The sequence below is a fragment of the Rhinolophus sinicus genome, linkage group LG07, assembly GCF_036562045.2.
Source record: "Rhinolophus sinicus isolate RSC01 linkage group LG07, ASM3656204v1, whole genome shotgun sequence".
In the NCBI taxonomy this organism is placed as follows: domain Eukaryota; kingdom Metazoa; phylum Chordata; class Mammalia; order Chiroptera; family Rhinolophidae; genus Rhinolophus; species Rhinolophus sinicus.
In genome coordinates this window covers 91,287,489-91,303,662 of record NC_133757.1, presented here as the reverse complement: position 1 = coordinate 91,303,662, position 16,174 = coordinate 91,287,489, and the positions used below count along the sequence as shown (strand labels likewise).

The 16,174-nt window shown below is 31.1% G+C and overlaps 1 protein-coding gene across 4 annotated transcripts in view; it reads left to right on the top strand.

Moving 5' to 3' along the window:
- The window catches only part of SPOCK3 (SPARC (osteonectin), cwcv and kazal like domains proteoglycan 3), a 335,282-nt gene extending 319,449 nt beyond the window's left edge, over positions 1-15,833 (top strand). For 3 of the 4 annotated variants that reach the window (XM_074338291.1, XM_019731467.2, XM_074338293.1), the window contains 4 exons: positions 2,959-3,180; positions 9,034-9,096; positions 11,061-11,198; positions 14,119-15,833. In XM_074338291.1, the coding sequence (XP_074194392.1) occupies positions 2,959-3,180; positions 9,034-9,096; positions 11,061-11,198; positions 14,119-14,291 (596 nt within the window). In that variant the 3' untranslated portion in view covers positions 14,292-15,833. The remainder of the gene's footprint in view (positions 1-2,958; positions 3,181-9,033; positions 9,097-11,060; positions 11,199-14,118) is intronic. The other variant, XM_074338292.1, reaches the window with a different exon arrangement.
- Positions 15,834-16,174: the final 341 nt, after the last annotated feature.

Here is a 16,174-nt window from a genome sequence, read left to right as displayed (position 1 = left end):
ATGGTAGCTTGTGATAAATTAATGATGTATACTGTAAACCCTAGGGCAACCACAAAAATTAAAATAAATACAAGTAAAAAATGATATTAGTTTACTAATGCTGATGTAACAGATTACCACAAAGTTTAGTAGCTGAAACAACTCAAATTTATCATTTTACATTTCTGTAGGTCAAAACCACAGATCTTGCCACACTAAAAGCGAGGTGTCTGTCGGACTACAGCCTTTCTGGAGGCTCTAGGAGAGGATCCATTACTTTGATCAGTTGGGTCCTTGACAAATTTCAGGTCCTTGCAGTTGTAGAACTGAGATCCCTATTTCTCTGCTGGTATCTGTAACCTGAGGGCTAGTCCCAGCTTTAGATACCGCCCACATCCCTAGGTTTATGGTGCCTTTGTTCGTCTTCAAAGCCATGCGCGTGTGCATGTGCGTGTGTGTGTGTATGTGTGTGTGTGTGTGTGTGATTTCTGTCTGACTACAGCTGGATAAAGTTTTTCACTTTTAAGATTTTATGTGACTAGATTGGACCTATCTAGATAATCTGCAATAATCTTCCAATTTTAAGGCCAGCTGACTAACAACTTTAATTCCATCTGCAATCTTAATTCCATTTATATATGTATTGAATTGTATATTGTGACTATATAATAGCATTATCCAAGAACTCTTAAACTCACCAAATAGTAATTATTGTTCTAAATGTTCAAGATAGGACAGGAAAAACATTTTCTTTCCAAAATAATTTTATTTTATATTTGTAGCATCAACAGGATCATATTGAAAAGTATGCATTTAATGTAGATAATCAACCTAATTTTATTTATAGTCCTTTTCTGCTACTTATCATTCTAATGACCCTTGTAACACAATTTTATATATAAATACATCCTTCAAATAACATGAACTCACTGTACTTTTTTTGTCTCCAAGGCAACATAGATCATTTTTGAAAAATCCCCACTTTATGTAGATAGGAACGTTAAAATCTGAGTATATTGAATAACTTAACCAAGCAACGTAATGGCAGAACACAGACGAGTAAACTGATTCCAAATCAGATACCTTGACATTCTTCATCTAAAACATTATAACATTTCATCAGATTGATCATTCACCAAACATGTATTCTATAAGAGTTTAATTTCCTTTTAACATAAAGGGTAAACTCTTAGTTCTAATTGTCTAAAATGTATTAAATATCGATGTATTTCATATTTTTCAAAAATATTCTTTTATATCTTAATTTCTGGGTTATAGAGGTAAATTCTCCAAATAGAGCTACAAAAGTTTTTGAAAGGTTAAGGATAGTTTTCTTTCATTCAATATTGACCAAAATAGGAAGGAAGAATATAAGCAAACTGGCAAGGAGGATGTTTACATGTGCATCATAAAAACTGGGCAAAAGATAATTTTTAAATTTGTTTTAAAGACTGATGACCAGAAACTCAAACACTTGTGAAGATGTGATATAAACAGTCTCCAAAAATCTCTCACCTGAGCTATTCCAGTTACTTCTGTGGTTTTCCAGCTTCCACACTTGCCCCGAGATAATCCGCATGGCAGATTGTGTTTTCCGTTTAAAGCAAAAATCAGATAATGTCACTCATGCTTTTAACATTTCAGTCATTCATTGTTCTGAAAAGATAGTCCATGAGTATTTGCTTAAATCCATTACTCCTCCACTGATTCTCTACCACTTGTCTCTAAACAGGACACACCAGTTGGTGAATTCCTAACTGCTGGCCTTCTGCTCACTATCTCGGAGCATTCTTTTATATCTCATCTACATCTGCACCCCTAACACTGAGAGGGAGCCTTCACTCTTTGGTTGAATCCTAGAGAAGTCTTTACCTCTGATCTACATGGCTATACTGTGATTATCTTTCCCACTTTGGCAATAATAGGACTAGTTAAAAAGTAGATAAGCAGACATTCACCTGGAAACCAGATGTCCATCTCTCCTTCTTGCAGACACTTGTAGACTTTACGAGGATTTTCTTAAGAGTCCTCCATGCTAAGCTTTGGGAGACAAACCAGTGGAGTCCATCATTTTCAATAAGTAGGTGAAAGGAGAAGACAGCTTCTCTTCGGTAACACTTAATGCTAACCAAAAGGTAATAATAGCTCCTATCTCTTTCTCCCATAGCTTCTGTTCACAAAAGCAGGTATATCACTGTTAGGCTTCTCCATTGCCCAGAAAACGAGGTTGGGAGGAAGGGTATGGTTTAAAGGCATACCTGAAATCTCATACCAAGAACTCAGTTTCTTTGAATGGTTTTGCAGAATTTAGTGTATTTATTTTCTTCAGGTTGCTTTCTTCGTGTAATACCTGAGCATATGACAGCTGCTGGTAGTAGTAAACAATTTCAACCAATATTTTAACCCATGCTGTTTTAAAAGTGAGCGCCAAGAAATAGGGGCCTTATCTACAAACGTATACCCTGTATCCCCAGAAACAAGGTCAGGATCTGGAAAGTAAATAGGAAAGGAGCAATTTATGTTTTCCATTTCTGCGTGTGAGTGGGAGAATTCTGTTTTGATTCTACAAACATTTTTTACAAAGAAAATGTAAACAATGAGAAAAATCACTAAATTTGTTTCTCGACACTTTTATGAAAGTGTCACAAGTGCCTTTTACCTTATCCCCATTGCCTAGCCTCACGATTCACAGATAGAAAGCATTAAATATGTTCTGAATACATTAATACATTCTAAAAGGTGGTGAAATTTTGAATTTGTCAAGTTCACAAATCTCCTAGAGTCAGTATCCGTTTAATTTTTAATCCTAAGAATCCTAAAAATGCTACATAGGATTCAAAAAATTAAATCCTAAATAACCATATTTGCAATTATTTTTACATCATGCCCTGCACAAACCAACTATTATATTGTTTTATTTTATACCCTGCTGATGGCAAATTTCAGATTTAACTAATCATTTTCTGTGCTTGCCTTTAGGATTTGATACCAGTATTTTGCCAATTTGCAAGGATTCACTTGGCTGGATGTTTAACAGACTTGATACAAACTATGACCTGCTACTGGACCAGTCAGAGCTTGGCAGCATTTACCTTGATAAGAATGAACAGTGTATGAAAGCATTCTTTAATTCCTGTGACACATACAAGGACAGTTTGATATCTAACAATGAATGGTGCTACTGCTTCCAGCGACAGCAAGGTAAAAGATGAGACATGTACCGATGCAGATAGCTGACCTGCATGTCAAATTTTATCTATTCCTTCATGATAAAGAAAAACTAAACATTATACCCCATACATTTTGGTAGATACTTTTCTAATTAGAGTACTCAATAAAAGAGTAAATAAGCAGTGTGTTGAACAATGTAATTCTGCTAGGGATGCAAAACACACTAAATGAGATGAAAAATAGTAATTAATAATTTATATTGATGTTTTATTATAGCTTCTATTATGAACCACCCAGACACACACAGAAATATGAGAACATCGATATTAAAAGTAATCATTAAAATTAATTTGTTCTCTGCTTTTCCCACAGTGTAAAATAAATGTTGTTTTATCACTGTACTATAAAGTTTTAATGTTCTATTTTGTGATCTTATTAAATGAGCCGAATGGACCACAGCATTCACCATAAAGTCATTTTTACTCTGCTGGTTTTAAAATGACTTCGTCTTTCAAACTTTTCAACCTCACTTAGCTTTCTAAAAATTCACTAGCAGAGAAAGTGTCTTGCTTCTCTGGAAGATGCAAGGTAACCTGAAGGGTTGGAATGATGCTAGTGCTTTGTGCATTTTTTCTTCCTTAGAAAATGTTAATGTAATGTAAAATTGGAGTCATGCTTTCATAATCGATCAAATGATAATTAAAATTAAGTATGTAAGGAAATAGATCTAAAAAACAAGATAAAGTTTGGGGAAAACTAAGGAAACACTGATGTGTCATTCTGATGCTAATTAACAAACCAAACAAACTGGGAATTAGTCTAATGTGGCATACTAGCTATTGTCACTCCATTTTAAAATTCTTGATGGCTAAATGAATGAATAAGTTCTTTAAACTTTATTAGTGATTCTCAGTTTTTCATATGGAAAACTAACACATTAAATAGGGTGTTTTACTATCTCAATTACTTTTTCATATATTAATAGTTTAGTAATTAGGGACAAAATAATTATTGACACATGGATTAATAGTGAGTCAACAGTAGGGTTTTTAGAATAGCTAAACTATAAACCACTTTAAGCAAGTTTAAAAATTAGATTTGCTTTATTAAAATATTCTAAATCATATACAGACACGCACACATACATTGTTGACTTTATTATTATGTAACGTGCTTTTGAGTGATTGAAAACTACATCGTAGTTTTAATGACTATGCTTACGACATTTATCACTTATAGTTTAGTCATTAAAATGATATAAGTGTATCATTTTAACAGTACACATATCATTTAAATAATAAAAAAAGTAAATCCAGGTAAATTGCCATAAAAAGACATGGTTTTTTATTATAATGGCGAATGTTATTTTAGTTTTTCATTGAGTATTATAGCATGTTTAAGCATTTATAAATGAACACTTAAGAATATTCTGAATAACTCTGAATGTTTCTTCTACAGTAATAAATAATTTCATATTAAAATATTCCTGTTTTTCAGTAATATTTTTAGAACTTATTAAAGGTCCCCAGTGAAAAATTGTGCTTTATGTACTTTTTATTTGTTAAGCAGCATTCTTCTAAAGTGTTAAAATTTTTATAGTCGCTTGAAGACATTCTCTGAGACCATTTCATACATGGTAAAAATAATTTAATAAATGGAACCCAAGCTGGGAGAAGGGTTTATACAACTTTCCAACAGCTTAAGAGAGGTTGGCTAATTATGTTCATTACTTTAATATGCTAGAAAATATGACAAAAGCTCTGTCAGGGTAACTGACTTATTGAATTAGTCCATTAAGTAATTTCATAAAAAAGAATAACCATTAATTGAAAAACATTATTCAAATGTTTTACCTTATAAAAATATATTTCCTGTTTATTCACTAAAGAACAAATTCTTAACTTCACTACAATGCTCTTAATATAAAAGTTAAGTTTTACTAAGAATTTGTTTATTGAGTGAACAGGAAATTATTATGTATTATATATAGGAAGAATTATATCTATAATTCTTATAACTTTCTATATATAGGTATATAGATATAGACATAGATATGTATATCTATCTATAATTAGATAGATATAGACATATATGTATACACTTTCTCTTTCATCCTGTTATTAATCCAGGTTGACCTAAAACTGCAATCAAGACTATAGTTGTATAGTGTTAGAAAATATCTGGAAAATAAAGTAAACATGTTTTTTAAAAAATGCCTTTCCAAAACACAAAATTAAGGTTACTCTCAAAAGTGTAATAAATGAGGTTGATGATGTAAAGTTTCAAGCAAGTGAAACACTTGTAGGTTTCCAAGGAGGGAAAAAATGTTTAATTTTAATTAAAATACAAACTTGTTTCTATGACTAATTTTCTGAAATCATGACAATTAAACAATAAAAATGGATATAATTCTGGTTTGTATAATTTTTTCTATTATAAGTAATCATGAAAGAATGAATAGGCAGCATATTAATTGAGGATTTTGGTTACCTTATGAGTTAATAACTTTATAAAAGTACATTCTAAGCCTGTACTCTAAAAAAGTAAATCAATTATTAATTGCTATTTCATTTAAAGTCCTGTTGTGTAAGATCCAGGAAATAGAACAACAACAACAAAAAAGCATTAACTTTTATTCAGGTCCATCTAGTCTTTTATTTATATATACATAGTAATAGATAGATAGATAGATAGATAGATAGATAGATAGATAGATAGATAGATAGATAGATAATATACATGTATATATAATATGCATGTATATATGTATATATATACATATATATAATGTTACTGTATATATATTTTATATAATGTTACTGTATATATAATTTTATAGTAAAATTATATATTATTCAAATGGCCCTGTGAAAATATTGTTCCGTTTTATGGTTAAGCACTGATGTTTACTGATCTTAAATAACTTCACATTACAGAATGAGTTCAGGAACTGGAATTTGAAACTAGAATCTTTAACTTCTGTCTCTAAGTAGTTTTAATTCTACATTCAGAATTTGCAATGTAGTTATATACAAAATGCCATAGAGACATCACTCTGCGACTTGTTGGAAAATTGTATTCAGTACAGGTAACATCAACAAGTCATTATTTCAGTCAAAAATATATCTATCTAGTATTTGCTTTTCTCAGGATTACTAAGAACATAGATAGTTTTAAAGGTTATTTCTACATTTAATCTACAGGAAAAGATGTCAAAATATGGGTCATGTGTATTAATTTTACAAAAGATGTTTTTTCCTATTTAACAAAAGACATTAAATAGGGAGAGTTTTGTTTTTTGGTATTATGACTATTTAAGTTTTTCACTGATGAAATAAACCTACTAAATTTATTCAAGTCTATTCATTCTGTGAGAAGCTATACGAATAATAAAATATTGAGAAGAAAGAGAATAAGGGCAGTGGCTTACTGAGAAGGAAGTTAGAGAGCCGCCTTGCTGTACAACTTCAAGGCACCCTTTATAATGCAATGGAAGTGGATGATGTCCCTTTGGAGTTGTGCATTGCAATCCCTGAGCAGCTGTATGCTGCCTACTTAGACAGTCAAATCTCTATAATGTCTACTTTTCAGTTTTGACTCTGAATTGTCTATGTATGTTTGACAACTAATGAAAACATAGTCCTCAGAAATGACTAGTTATAAGTATCAAAAAAACATAGTTATGTATTAGTAACTGTTGTATACATATAGATATTTCCTATTTATCTTCTGGGTTCAAAATTGCGCAGGAAAGTAAAAATACATGGTTATCGTTGTGTTGAAAATTATCAATTCCTAATATAGATTATGTGTGAATGGCCCCAATATACGGGTCTAAGTTTGTAAATTCAGAATGTAAAACAATGAACAATGTTACTTTCATAAACAACATTTCAAAATGTAACAAGTAAAACATTTTCATTTTTGGTGTGTGTTTTTCTAAACTAATGTTTGGAGTGTTTACTTACAAGTTCATTGATTAAATTAAAATATTCATGATTGTCATATAATTTTAAGCATATAAAATCAGAATTTTCCATAACACTAAAACACTATTAGGCAGTAAACATAGTGGGGGAAGTAAATCTTGTGATATAAATCTGTGCATATATCCTAAACTGAAAATTCATAATCTAGTCATGTCCAAACCTTCATGCAATTATTTGGGTTACTATCCTTCCTCTAGATCTGTTCTTTGCAAGTGAGTTTAAATGACAGGTGAAATCTCAATTGAGCACTCCAAGTATGCATAAGTATAAAGCCAAACCGAGTTGCCTTTAAATAATAGGAAAAGTATTTCAAAATCAAGAAGTTTATATATAGTTGAGCAGCCTAATTTGTTGTGATTTCTCTTGAAATCTTAAACTGTTCCCATAGAAAAAAACATATAGGACAAGTAATCAGGTTTATTCAGTTTGCTAATCAAGTTAAGACTCAAATATATCTGGATTTTCAGGCAATCCAGTACCTAACACAAAGAAATATTACTTCTACTTTACGATATGTGGCTATTCACAATTAGAAGAATTGCTTTCAATATAATATTGAAACTTCAGCTAAAATCTTCCCTCTTGGTTCTAAATGCCATATTTGGAGAGCAATTTTAAAATATGTATTCTATAAGCCCATACATACTATGCAATTGATCCCTATTCCTTTAATAGTATAAGAGACTCACAAGATTATTAGGAAAAGCAGAGCGGTCAACTGAGCAATTTAAAAATGAAGGAGAACAATAGTAATCATTAGGCTTAGGCTTCTCAAACAAATTACCTTTTCTTCACATTTTAGATTCTCCAAGGGAAAACATTTTTGGCCTTACATATTAAACTATAAAATATATATTAAGCAAGTTGTCTCATTTCCTTATCCCACTTTACTTACATGCAAATTTAATCATCGAATGTTATGACATTGGTATACTAAAAATTTTTTAAATTATTTGAATTAGTTATACCTGGCCATTTCCTTAAAAAGTTGTAGGATAGGAAAATAGGAACTAGTTTATCGTTTTGCTGTTTCTTTATTTTATGATGCAATTTTTATGTACAAGTATTAAAGATAAGTTTTTAGAATAGCATAAAATACATTAAACTGTTTTCAGATAATATATAATATATATAAGAATATATATAAGAATATTTATAATTATATATAAGTCAAACTTTATTGTGTCTGCTTAGAATTTTACATTCCTGAAAATGTTCTCCTTTAAGTGGTTGAGTTAAAAAAACAGGCAAATACTTATTTCCAAATTGGTTTAATGTTTTAAATTTATTTCTTTAAAAGATGGTTTATAAGAATGTATTATCTATTATGTCCTTTTTTCAAATTGCATATGTACTTGAAGCATCTGTGTAAAATAAAAGGACCAAAGACTGTCAGCATTATTCAGGATCAAAATTTATAAAGGTATCCCTGATATAGAAGTTGAAAGAAGCATTAATTTTTTCATAGATCACTTTTTTTAGTGCAAAGCTATTTCTCTATATCACTGACACTTTTAAATGCGGGGAAAACATAATTAATTGTTTGGGTGGCATTCCATAATCAGATTCACATTGCTGAGTTTATTGACCTATTAAAAAGTAAGTGATAATCATATTCCATCATCGAATAAGTATTTTATACCATTCTTTTTTTTTTTCATCGAATTCTGTCATTCTGAGGGAAATTAAGATAATCTAATATCGATAATTAGGAAAATGTGTGTGTGTGTACACACACATATCTATATGCATGTATCTCCTTAAGTAGAACAACTGATATGTAGTATGTGCCCTCTGAAGGGATGTGAAGACTAACTGAAGTTTGATAACATAGAAATTATACTTTCTTTGTTTAACTATATTCCTTGAAGTAACATTTTTAATGTCATTGTAGACCCACCTTGTCAGACGGAGCTCAGCAATATTCAGAAGTGGCAAGGGATAAAGAAGCTCCTAGGTGAGTAATAGATCATTCTTTTGAAGCCTTTATTGCTTACATAAATAACCCCAGGGAAACAGCAACATAAAATCAATATTAATCCAACAAATATAGACTATACTGAATTTCACTAACAACATTTATGAAGTTTTTGAAACCCATTAAACTTACTTTTATTATCTTACCTATTGAAGGATGTTATGTCTGTTTTATTACCCTAATATAATGTTCAATTTGAGAGTGATCAAGTAAAAAAGAGACTTAAACAATGGTAAAGTTAAAGCATCAGCAGAAACATCCATTCTAATTCTATGGTGAACAACTCAAGAATTGACTATATAACTATATATATAGTCATATATATATATATATATATATGTATGTATGACTTGCTCAAGGTTTACTAGTGACAAAAATATGTTAAAATTCAGGCTTTGATTATTTGAAGTTACAAAAAATTTAAAAAACACATTTAGCACCCATTTAGAAGGAGTCAACTTTATTCTTACATAATAAAAAATGAAAACCATTATTACAGAGTACTGAATGTCTTAAATATTTCTTCTGATTTGGATAGGGTAATGGTACTTGTCCGAAAATTGATCATTATTATGTAGGAGTAGGCTGCCTTATGTTCCACTGTAAAAGTTCAGTCTTGCTGATGTCTGAAGTTTGAGCATAATTCTTAATGCTCTCTTTCATTTTCAAAGCGTACTGGCATAAAAGACAAATGGTCACACTAACTATACCTCATCACATTTTTATGTCAAATATGTCAAACCAGGGAAGTATTTTAAGCGGTAGAGTAAGAATGTTGAAAATTTTTCTTATTTTTGGTGGCCTTAAATCGATAGACGTTGTTTTCAAGTATTCCACATTGGTGATATTTTGTGTACCTCTGAAAGACTAGTAATTCAAATCTTTCAAATTAATTATAATGTTTAAATTCAAGTAATTATATATCATAATTTTGAAACTTGTTAAAAGGGGAAATGTATGATTCCATGTGGTTGTAAGACTAAATGAAAGCGATGCGTGCTTTGTCAATTTATTTTGTTTTTTCGTTGTTGTTCGCTTACCAAATAACTATAGTGTGTCTAGTCACTGAGAAAAAATAATGGTTAGGAAAGACAAGAAAATTTTCTAATCTCCTAAAGCTTACAATTTAGGCTGAGTTGATTGTTTAATGAAGAATGTGCATTCACTTCTAAGTTATTAATTATGCATTTATCATTAGCGATACGCAAGTACTATATTAGATATTATAGATAGGAAAATAAACGTCTTTCTCACTAAACTGACTTTAAGGGTTGTTAATATAACAATGAAAACCAAGAGAGCCTAAAATTCCCAGTATGGAAGATATCAGGCTATAACAGTGATAGAACACACACACACACACACACACACACACACACACACACACACGATGGAAGAAGGATATCAGAAGTCTTCTAGCTTAAAAGAAGGCTTCATATTGGAAGGGTCACAGTAAGTCAAGTCTTAAATTGGAAGAGGAAGGGAAGGATAGGAATTCCAAATTTAAACAAAAAGAAATATATATACAGAGATAAGCAGTATTGAAAACAGCATGATGTAGAAAGAGCTTAGTAGAATGTATGAATGAAAATTCTGGAAAATGACAACAGAAATTTGGCAGTGAGGAGATGGTGAAGGGTCTGGAATGCCATTCTAAAAGGTCTGGATGACTTAATATGTATGGCATTAATCAGATTCTAATACTGTACTATAACTCTCACAACAGTAAACTTTGCAGTGAGAAATAGAAAAATATAAATTTGCTTTATAAAGGAAATGTAAGCAATTCATTATAACAACGTCCAGCTTTGTATCCTGGAGTGAGAACCCCATATGTGTATGTCTTAAGTGAATTCATGCATACTTTGTAACTATCAAAACAAAACACAGCTTATAGTGTGTGTGTGTGTGTGTGTGTGTGTGTGTGTGTGTGTGTTTCACAGGACAGTACATCCCCCTGTGTGATGAAGATGGATACTACAAGCCAACACAATGCCACGGCAGTGTTGGGCAGTGCTGGTGTGTTGACAGATATGGAAATGAAGTCATGGGATCCAGAACAAATGGTGTTGCAGGTTGTGGTAAGGAAAATTGTATTTAATATCTCAGCACAGAATAAGTAGTTAAGAATCTCATTATTTGTTCAAGGGTTTGCTGAGGGATACTCTTTGCAAAGACTATAGAATATGTTGTAACGTACTAAAATCCCGGTTGCCTGTTGCTTGAAAAAGTTAAAAGTCGAGAGACAAGGTTGATGATGAAAAGCAGGTTTATTCAGAATGCCGGCAGGATTGCAGGGAGGGTGGCAGACTCCACTTCACAGGCTATCTCGCCATTCCTAGACTGGTCAGAAGGTTTCATAGGTGCACAAGCAGAAGCATGAAGGAGAGGCAGGGTCAATCAGGCAGGTCCTGGGGCTGACATCCTTCCTAGGGTCTGGTCTGTTTTAAGATATTGGTATCTTAGGACTTGGCCACTGTGGCCTGGGGCTTTACGCATCACCAATAAAAACGGCAAGGAAGTTGCAAAATGGATTCAGGGTTCTGGGTGCCTGAGGATTACGAAATTGCTATTTTCAAGTTAGGATTCTACTGATTTAATGGATTAATGAAGTATGTGTAGCCTTAAGAAAGGGAACAAAACATAGTTCTTAAATCCCCCCTACTGATGCCAGTGAGGGGAGAAACAAAGAGAAAACAGCTGAATATCAGGGTGTATCAAACGGCAAACTAGCTAAGTCTAACCATGTTATTGATTCCCTGAGTTTCACCCTTACATGTGAGGGAGTGACAAAAGATTCACTCTTAGCATACTAAAAGCTCGTATAAATAATGAAAGGAATTGCATAATTTAGATATTTTGATGGATAATAATTAAAAGGTGGATTCCTTTTACTACTTCAAACACAGAAATGAAGTTAGATGCCTCCTGTTTTTCTCTGAGGTAAGGAAAACCTCTGCCATCCATTCTATTCCAAATCAGTTAAACCTAGTGTGCGCCGTGTATGCATATGTTCCCCTTCTTTCTGTACACCTTTGAAGACTTAGGTATTATGTAGGCTTATTAATGGGGGGGGAACTAACCTTATTAAAGTAAATGTCAATAAATTCCAGCTATAGGAGCTTGTTTCCTTATGTTTGAGTGAGAAAAATACAATTTAATTTTTGAAGGGTCATTGTGGTTAATATTCTAATTATTTATATGAGCATGCATTTTTTATGTATCAACCTAAAAATTAATATTACAGTTAAGTTGAGCATCACATGCATTTTAAAATTTTAAATGTGTCATCTTTTTTGTTTCATAAAGTATTTTTCCAGAATGCAAGTTTCAAATGAGTATTTTTGTTTATACTATGGGGAGTTTTCACTACTCACACACAGAAACATGCACACTCACATGCATATGCACATGCACGTACTCTAGGAATTAATGGGTTTTGTTTCAAGTAACACAAATGACCAACAAGGAAAAAAGAAAAAAAGAAACACTTGGTCAGTCTTACATTTTAGAAAATCTTTAGTTGTCTCCTTCATACAATTTTTAAACTGAAAGGCTGTGGGTTTTTAGAAATATATAAGTGGTAAATAATATAAAAGTAATCTAATTTAATGCTTACATGCCTATTCTGCATGTATTTACTCCATCAAATTTTTAATAGCTTGGTTTTGTTTTTCTGGCCAGTGTTATTAGATTTTAGTATGATGAAATAGTACTTAAAAGCTACCCAACATAATTTTAACATGTACAGAACATGTCTTTATAATATGTTAAACTAATTGCACTATTAATTACTTCAATTATCAGTGATACAAGTGATGGATAATTTTGTTTTTTATGTTGTAAATAAAAATTATGTAGAGATAAATTCAGTAAACAAATTTTTTGAGAATATTACTTCTTAGTTTTCTTACCATATCAAAATTATTAAGAAAATACATGAAGTAGAAGACTAAAGATCATGTTTTATTCACATAATATGAATTTCAGTGTGTTGTATTATGAAATCAATCAATTTATAAGTAATGGATTACATTAATAGGATATATTATAACTAGCTACCAAAGAATTACAAGACTGAAATATTAGAAAGGGTGGAAAATAAACATATTAACAGTAGAGGAGTTAAAAAATAAATACATACTAAATAATATATGTATTACTATCTCCATAACAGTAATGTGTATATTTCTAAATATATATATATATATATATATATATTTTTTTTTTTTTTTTAAATACTGGCTACCTATGTTGTTTTTCTACTGCTATTATAACAAATTCCCATAACCTTAGTGACTTAAACTACACAAATTAATGTCAGAAGTCCAATATTAGTCTCCTTGCAATAAACATCACAATATCTTCAAGGCTGCGTTTCTACTGGAGGCTTTAGAGAGAATGTTTCCTTGACTTTTCCACCTTCTAGAGGCTGTTCATATTCCTTAGCCAATAGACCCTTTCCTTCAACTTGAAAGCTAGCAACACTGCGTCTCTCAGATCATTCTTCTGTAATCACATCTCCTTGTAACTCTATCTGGGAAAGATTCTTTGATTTTTAAAGACGCCAAGTGATCATCTGGGCCCAATCATATAATCCAGGATAATCTCCCCATTTTAAGGTCCTCAATTTAACCACATCTGCAAAGTCCTTTTCACCATGTAACATCACAGATTCGATTATTTTGCTTACCATAGTAATAGAAGAAAATTTTAATTCTTTGTAAGATTCAAAGTTTGAGATGGACTCTATAAAAACCAGGCTGAGGTCCGTATTACTGAACTGGAATTTTTATATATCAAACCTCACTAATGATGCTGCTTTGTAGCATATAAATTTTGACAAATGATAGAAAATGGATTTGTCCTTTCTTTGCTAAGTAAGCTAAAGAGCAAATTAAAATTTTATCAATTTCATCAATTTTCATCACAATGTTCCATCCCTCAGAAATTATCCCATGGCACAGTCAGATAACATTAATGTTCACTTTTTCTCCTAAGCTATTGATTTTGAGATCTCTGGAGATTTTGCGAGTGGCGATTTCCATGAATGGACTGATGATGAGGATGATGAAGATGATATTATGAATGATGAAGATGAAATTGAAGATGATGATGAAGATGAAGGGGATGATGATGATGAAGATGGTGATGATCGTGATGGGTACATTTGATTAATGAGAGAGGAGATCAGTACATTTTACATTTCTATTATTTACAAAGTAATAGCCTATTGAGAATTACCTTCTTGCCCCCAATCAAAATGATTCTAAAACCCATGTATATTTTGTATAATTATTTCAAATATTGTAGCTAAAGTCATAGAACTTTATGTTTAAATAAGAATAATGTACTTTGAGTTTTTATATGCCTTAGAGAAAAAGAAAACACATATGGAATCTAGCCAGATCAAAGAAAGTTATGAAGAGCTACTGATAATAAACAAATATTCATAAAAACGAATTGTAAATCTCCCACAAACAAAACAGCATCCAGTTGCTTGAGGTCATGTGTGTTATTTTTCTGAGAGATATTCTAAGTTAAATGTATAATAACTTATTGATGACCTTGGTCCCAAGGATTTTATGCAAATATGCATGACCTTAATTGCAATTCCAAAGTAGCATTTTCCCAAACCAAGAGTGTGTTAGAGATGAGTGAGAAAATACCACACAGGGTAAGAAAAATAAAGTTATGATTGTAGAGTCCTCCATCGTATTTACATTAATAATGATGTTTTTAACTATGGAATTATGGATATGATGAGATATTTTATGAAATGGCAAGTATGGAAAACCATGGATTCTGAAAGTTAAAAACTTATTTGTCCTTTTTAATTGTTATTTTAATTTGGAAGCAGTCCCATGTAGATATTTTTATATTCTTATGAAGCATGATTTCTTTACCTTTCTGGATTTCTTTATCTTTCTGACCAGCAACTTCAGGTGCAGAATTTAAAGTAGGAAGACAAAGGGAAAGATTCATTTTAAGCATATTTTCACATATAGTTTATCATTTTCCCCAATGTCAAATTTAAAAATCTTAGTTTTTTTATTTTATTTCCTATTTTAGGTAAAAATTTGCATTTAATCTATGAATTATGCCATTTTTGTTACTAGTGTCAAAACTTAGAGAACGTATTGTATGGTGCCTTGCAAAATAGAAATAGGAAGGTTTTAGCATGCACACCAATATAGGATATTAGGCAATATATAAGCACACCTATTAACAAATTAATACCAGTAAAGGTACTGCTGCTGGAATGAAGAAAATGGAATATGTTTCTTTCTTTTTTTCTATTGTTACATAATTGCCATGTGGACTTGTTTATGATTATTGTGTAGAGTAGCATTTAAGATTTAACTGTAACAAAAATTAATTGCTGTATTTAAGTTAGCATGTTAATTAATTGTGTAGACATTTTGGCACACCTTCACTCTTAAGTATATCAGACCTATGGTTTTGGGCCCATAATAAAAATGGGGGAAAAACCTGTTGAATATTTCATCTTGGTATTATAATTTAAACAGTGGGTCAACTGGTTTTCCGATATATAATTCATTGAAAGTAAAATTGGTGGATTATTTCCATTTGATTAATACACACTAAAAAGAAAGTTTAATGTTGACTTTATGTAACATTTAAAGTATAATGCGTTTTCTTTTTTACTGTTTATGTATAATTTACAAAATAAAGAATCTTATAACCAAATTAAACTGTTCCTTAATGATGTTCTGTAGTGTGAAGAGTAACATGAAGGGTTTTTAATCTATTCCTTGATTTTAAAAATGAATATGTCATAAACTAGTTAGGAAAGTTTTTGAAAGTTTTGAATTTCAAATTCAGAGTTCTTGGTATCTTGGATATTTTTTTCTACCCATGTTAAAAATGATTTTTGTCTGTTTTGTTTTAATTTTTTTTCATTTGTCATAGTGTTACAAAGTGGATCATTTTCTTTAAGGTATTTTAAACCCATTTTTGTGGTATTATATTTAACATGCTTAGGTACATTTCTACAGTAACATCATTTTTGAAGAGTGATAGGATAACCTTATCT